General features: G+C 44.9%; 1 protein-coding gene across 3 annotated transcripts in view; it reads left to right on the forward strand.

The window, feature by feature from the left end:
* Slc10a7 (solute carrier family 10 member 7) overlaps nucleotides 1-6819 on the forward strand; it is a 235270-nt gene extending 228451 nt beyond the window's left edge. For all 3 annotated transcript variants that reach the window (XM_005345380.2, XM_026778789.1, XM_026778790.1), the window contains 2 exons: nucleotides 1670-1815; nucleotides 4558-6819. In XM_005345380.2, the coding sequence (XP_005345437.1) occupies nucleotides 1670-1815; nucleotides 4558-4587 (176 nt within the window). In that variant the 3' untranslated portion in view covers nucleotides 4588-6819. The remainder of the gene's footprint in view (nucleotides 1-1669; nucleotides 1816-4557) is intronic.
* The last annotated feature ends 148 nt before the right edge of the window (nucleotides 6820-6967 follow it).

The raw sequence follows: 6967 nt of genomic DNA on the forward strand, positions 1-6967 counted from the left end.
CCCACCTCCATCCAGGTCTAGTAAGGTGAGCATCCAAACTGCCTAGGCTCTTACAAAGCCAGTACGTGCAGTAGGATCAAAAACCCATTACCATTGTTCTTGAGTTCTCAGTAGTAGAGCCCACTTCAGCTTGCTGGAACAGAGCACAGAGCCTGGATTCATGGCCACAGCAAGGCACCTTGGATGAGTTAGCTGAGCAGTGATAGTCAGAAAGCCTGCACCTACCTCACTTTTCAGGACAAAGATCTCCATAGTTCTATCGTTTGTTCCCCTCAGGCTCTCCTTTCTGGTTCTCATCCCCGCTGCCTCCTTCTGAGTCCCTCAGGGGCAGCAGAGCTCTTCCTTATCCTCCAGTCTGGGCCGCATCCGTGTGGACCACGGAAGGGAGAGCATGTCTGCAGTGGGGAGTGGCGCTGCAGAGCTCTCAGTCCACAGTAAACTTTCCAAGGCTGTGCGTAGTGGTAATGTTTACCAAACATGGATTCTTACACTTTCACTTTTTTGTACAGAACTATTTGTTTTCTTTGTTCCTTGTCTTATTGTTGTCATTTGATCTGAGTTTTCTAGAGACCGTAGAACTAGAAGACAGAAGGTATCTATCTAAATGTGTACTGTGGAAGCCTGAGAGAGGCTCCTGTTGGGAGGGGGGGTTGGGGGCTGAGTGTTTTCACTTCCCAGCAGTGCTGTGTGCGGCTGTGAAGAAGAGAGCAGTCTTGAGCATTTTTGCATAAAGGTTCAAAATGTATTGGAAGGTTAAAAATAATTGGGAAAGCTGAACCTTCCATTTTGTGCTACAATAAAAAGTAATTTATGCACCATCATTGGGCTTTAGGAGCTCTGGCCCTTTTCAGAGACTGTTTCATAAAAACAAGGAGAAAGCTGCGCTCTTACTGTACTTGGTTGTAAGAACTGACATGTGTACACAGCAACTGTAATAAAGCAATGGTGGTGACATGGAAGCTGTACTCTCTGGATTTCGCTAGCTAAAGAAGCCACAGGTGGTAGTTGCCTAGAAACAGGCCCAGCCCACTCTTCTAGACTAGAATGGTGGGTTCACAGTGCAGTGGTCATCCGTTTGTGGTCCAGCATGGCCTTCACTGAAGCGCTAGTTCTGAAGTTTACCTGTTACAATCAATCACATTGGGATCCTTGACCTTGAGAATGACATTCAAGGTTTGTGGGTGGAAGCTTGCTTAGAAGTGAGGTCCTGGGTTGAATCTCAGGACTGCACCCAGCTAGAGTATCTTCCCATGAGCCTGACAGCTGTCTCTACCATACATTATCTTCCTGCATCTTTGGGGATCCCTAACACCCAACACACTTAAACACCACTGAGCTGGAGGAGATCCACAATCAGCCTCTCCTCGGCCTTCCCAGCTGTCTTAGTAACCCCTCCATTCTTCAGTCTTCCCTCTCCTGATGGCGGAGTTGCCAATCTTGAATGAGAGGTACTGGCACCCCAAACAGTCTTCTCTGTCCCAAATAGAACAAATTGTGTCGTGAAAGGAAGATAGACCTGTCAGCTTTGTGATCTTCCCGTTTCGGGTCTGTGCATACAGGTAGGAAAATATAGTCATAACCATCTGAGTTCTGAGTTTCATAGAGCATGCCTTTAATTTGACACCAGCCTGAATTTGCCTCTACGTTTTCTGTCTTCTTGATTGAACAGGAATTCCAATGCTGAAGATAGTGTTTGCAGGCCACGAGCATCTCTCATTAATATCAGTGCCCTTGCTCATCTACCACCCAGCTCAGATCCTGCTGGGAAGTGTGCTAGTGCCAACAATAAAGTCGTGGATGGTGTCGAGGCAGAAGGTGAGGCTCTAGGAAGATCGGATTTGAATCCAGATTAGACTGAAATTCTCTGTCTGGATTCAAATGATTCATATACTTACGTTTTTCTGGTATATCATTGTTCAAATGTATGTATTTTATTAATGAAATGTTATAACAGGAATGGCTAAATTACTTCCTGTTCAATTAAACATCAGGACCTGAGTCAGAACCCCAGCATGTACAGAAAAAGCCAGGCATGTGAGTGCATACCTCTAACTCCAGCCCTGGAGACAGAGACAGAAAGATCCTGGGGACTCACTGTCAAGCCAGTCTAGCCATGTACACAAATGAGAGACCTTGTCTCAAAAAATAAGATAACGAGCAATTGAAGAAGACACAAGGACACATGCGCATACACACAAACTCAGACACACACAAATGAATGTGTAATTACAGTAAACATCGGTCCATTCAGTTTGATCAAGAAGAATGAGTATTATATGAGTTATGAAAGAGAATAATACTTTCGATGCAATTTTCAAATATTGTGACACTCATAGTCAAGAGAATATTGACAGGACTTGTAAAATATGAACCACCCCTCCTTGTACACTTCACTGAGGACCTGGGTGGCTCTCCTCTGTGCTTTTCTGAATATGGCCCAAATCGGGCTTAGCCACAATGCATTTCCCATATGGTAAAACTGTGTTTAGGAATGAAAGTGTAAAAGTTGACTGTCAAAAGAGCCCACACAATATTAATTTCACCACATATAGTACATACATAATAGTATATATAAGGTAGGTTCTTTAGATTCAATTTCCAAAAGTATTAATTAAAATAATTAAGCCAATTGCTCAAAGAAATTTAGGTGGTGCACAGAATTGGGTGCCACAATGGATGATCTCTCTCTAGTGGCTCGGCCCTTCCAGAAGCCATTGTAGCAGTGACTGCTAACAGAGATATGTGAGAAGAGGCATACAGTGGCAAAGCACCCAGTGCCATGTCCCTAGCATCCTGAAGGACAGGGTGGTCACAGGATGTGTGTGCATGGCAGGTCCTGCTCTCTGCCTTGGTCAGACAGTGGGTGCTGAGGCCTCCTGCCTGAGCTCACAGCTTAGCTACAGCCATGCTCATTGCTATTGCCATTTTACAAGTTAGAAATGGGATGAGAGAGTTCAACAGTTAGCCCAAGACCTGTGGGTAACTCAGCGCTAGATTTAGAGTGGAAAACTCTATTTGGCCATATATATATTTGTGACACGTGACAGAGATAGAAGTCTTACAAGAGTCACAGGGAGCCCCTGAGGTCCTACACGAGAAGTTTAGCCCAACAAATGTCATCACTAATTCAGCAATGTCAGGTCACTTCCAAACTCTTCCTACTTTGTTAGTCTTGGGAAAGTGGATTGGCTCACTCATGGAGCTGTGCTCTGTAACTCCTGCTCGGTGTCATCTTTACTTCTCACCTTCTCTTCCATTTATCAGTACAGATATGTTGTCCCCCTCAGAGTATAAATATATAAATATTGACAAAGAATTAAGAAAATTAGCTGGGTCTTTTTGAACAGGACTGTGATCCTACCTACTACTTGGGACCGAGGCAGAGGTTAGCAAATCCAAGCCCATTCCGGGCTATAAAATAAGTTCAAGATTAGCCTGGCCACATTTTCCACCACTTAACTTCCCCAGAGACAGTGTTAAAAACAGGGTGGAAGTTATATATCGGAGGTAAGAATCTTGGTATTCAGTGATGAGGCTAAGTCCTTCGGTGAGACTGGTCTCAAAATAAAGGACTAGGGTGTAGCTTAGTGAGTGAGCATTTACCTAATATACATGAGGCCCTAGATTCAATACTCCGTAGTTTAAAAAAAGGAGGAGAAGGAGGAGAAGAAAAAGAAGAAGAAGAAGAAGAAGAAGAAGAAGAAGAAGAAGAAGAAGAAGAAGAAGAAGAAGAAGAAGAAGAAGAAGAAGAAGACTCTTTGCAATATATTTCAGTCACAGTAAACACAAAATTAACTGCATGAGTTTTCTTCCAAATGACTAAAATTTTTGCCACTTAATTGGACCATGCTGTTCATTTTCCTGTTAGCAATGGCTAACTTAGAATAATCTAAAAGCCTGGAATATTTACCTACTAAGAACCTTTCCTCGGGGAACCATGACTACGTTTGTTCTGCAGATAATGCTAATGAGACCCAGAATATCCCCCTAGTGCAGCACAGAATATCAGCACAAATAGCCAAGCCAGACTCTGGGAGCTGATAGTCAGCTGGCCAGTAAGCTGGTCAGTCTGTTTCTAGGTGTACAGTTATGTATAGAACATCTGAGTAAGTGTGCCAGTCCTCATTCTGTTGCTATAACAAATACCCAAGACTTACAAAGAAGGGCGTTTAGGTTAGCCCCTTGTTTCGGAAGCCTCAGTGCACGATCAGTTGTTCTGTTGATTTGGGGTCTGTGAGAGCAGTGCAGAGAATAAAGCCCCTTCCCTTCATTGCTGGGAACAGAGGTGGGGGCCAAGGTCCTATCCAAGGCCCTATATTCCCCTTTGACCTGAATGTCTCCCACTAGGCCCCCTCTCTTTAAAGTCCTGCCATCTTCCAGTCATGGTACCACTCTGGGGATCAAGCCTTGAACACATGGACCCACTGGGGACATTCCAGATGAAACTGCTGTCAGCAGCCTCTTCCTTCCAGTAGCATACGTTGTTATCTGGTGTGAGCTGATAATTCCCTTGTTCATGGAGACTCTCCAAGTCTGAACCGTTTCCGTGTCTTGCAGGGAGTGAAGTTGACAAGGCCGACAGTCTGACCCAGGAGGTGCCGTCCTGAAGACCACGGTGTATATATGTACAGGGCTGTACACGCAGGCCATTCTGAACCCTTGTCCGTGTGAATGTTGCTTTGATGCCTATTTTATTTTTTTACAGAAAAAAATATGGTATACCTGTTTAAGTGCCTTAAAATGTTTTTGATACGATCATTGTTTTCAAAACATATTCTGCTGGTGACTGCCAAGGGTGAACAGTATTTTGGATTAATTTTTTTTTCTTAATGCAAAAAAAAGTTGTGGTAAGGGACAAAAAGCTAACAGGTTTTCTTTGTGCTGCCTTTTGGGTATCTCTCTGTAATAGTTACTGTAGCATTTGAAATGAGGTCACGCCATCCCGCAACCATCCGTTGGGTGACAGGGACAGATTCCCAAGTCTCTTTGCACACTTTGTCTCACTGTGTGGTTCTTTGTTCCTGCATCTGTGACACGCTTCTTCCTTACCCACTCAGCAGGGGTCAGATCATGCCAAGCTGGGAAGCATAAGATGCCTCATTCCTTGGCACCTCTTTTCTGCACATCCCTTCAATTAGTCCCCGCCCACTCTGGAAGCTCTTGAGTCCCATCACAAGGGTGTGGAGAAATAGCTTAAATTTATTATGAGCCGCTTCAAAAGAAGGCCTGATGTGAGTCCTGAGGTAAACACGGAGTGTGGCGAGGTTCTCAATCCTATCAGCACGCTTTCCCTGTCTTCCACAACCCCTTTGTCTCGCTTCCACACCCACACCCTCACACACGAACATCAGTCAGTCGCAGCAGTGTTCACATTCCACAGCTAGGACCAAGCACTTCCGCTACACACCTCCAGATTGCTCCTGTTGGCGAGCCTCAGCCTGCTCCACCCTTTCATCCCGTGCACTGAAGACATCGGAGACAATTCATGAATGAGAGTGTCCTTCACTTGCTGGACAGGTGTTGGCAACGTCTCTAAGACATCAAATCATTGCCCTTAGATGTCAAAGGAAACATAAGGTCATGGGTGTGAGCAAATGTTACATGTCCACGCTGCCTAGTCAGGTGGAAAGAGGGCCCAGTACAGAAGGCGCAAGACCGTCCATTAACCAAGTTCTCAGACAGAACTAGTCCTGGAACTGGGCATGAGCTTTCAGAGGAGGGTCTGATTCTGCCTTCAGTGGCCAGAAGACCTGGAGCTGGACCCAAGTGAAAACAAAGCAGTGCACCGGATAGTGGGAGCGCCTTGCCTGTGTTTCCTTAGTGCTTCATTGACCTAACAGGAAATGGGCATCGTGGCTCTCACCAAGGCCCTGCTGTCTGCTAAGCAGCCACCACAACGAAGCAATCATTCCTCTAGAATTCAGTGCTGGGCCTGTCGGTGGGGCTAGTTTACGTCATGGTTAGCATGGTCAGCACCGTGTGCCGGTGTCGGGGCCTCCTAACTCGCACCAGAGCTCCACTCCTGTGCCAGGCCTTGCAAAGACCCATGCTGAACCAGCTGTGGGGACACTGCTGGGAGGAGCTGGCAATGACTCCGCTTATGTGGAGCAGAAAGGTTTTCAAGTCTGGTCCCTACAGCTTCCTGTCTGTCTGCCAGAGCTGTAGTGAGAACCTCCCATGTCATGTGAACACTGGTGTCCCCTTCAACCTCTCTACCTCTCTAACCCTGCAGTAGGCGTGGCTGTGGGATAAAGTTCAGCTGAAAATGCTAGGAGAACGTTTTGTCTTTTGCTTTAAAAATGTGTTTTGTTTTCCAGTCATCTGATTTATAGCCTGAGTTTTTGTGGCTTTAGTACCATGTCTGTGGCTACTTCACTTTTTACACAAATTGGATAACATATTTTTCCATGGTGAACAAAAAGTAGAATCAAAATTTATTTTAATTTGTGCTCATTAGGATTTAATTAGCAGCTTAAATATTTTCCTGTGTCTATTCACTGTCACTGTCTGTCCGAATGTATTTATAAAGGAATACATTAGATTATATTTATGTTTACTCATTTTCCACCGGGAATGTCTAACAGCTGAAATGTTAAAGGATGGCAATGCAGTCTCCACACGTGCTCCAGGCTTGAAGATTTTATGGATTTTTAAAGTCCTTCCCTTTTCTGTTTGTAACTGACACATCTCTGGTTGACACTCAGTGTCTATGCTAAATACCAAATTTTTTCAAGGAGATGGCTGAGTAATGAAGTGGGTTATTTATAATAAGTAGAAAATAAAAAAAATAATTCTATGATTAAACAATTCTATGATTACTCGAGGAATCCCTGGAATATTTGTGACTCATTTTTACCTGGTTCCGATGCACTCCACTGCTTCCCGGTGACCCCCACTGCTTCCCGGTGACCCCCACTGCTTCCCGATGACTCCCTCTGCTTCTGTGACCCCCACTGCTTCCCGGTGA

This window comes from Microtus ochrogaster, chromosome 4 (genome assembly GCF_000317375.1).
Source record: "Microtus ochrogaster isolate Prairie Vole_2 chromosome 4, MicOch1.0, whole genome shotgun sequence".
NCBI classification, from domain to species: domain Eukaryota; kingdom Metazoa; phylum Chordata; class Mammalia; order Rodentia; family Cricetidae; genus Microtus; species Microtus ochrogaster.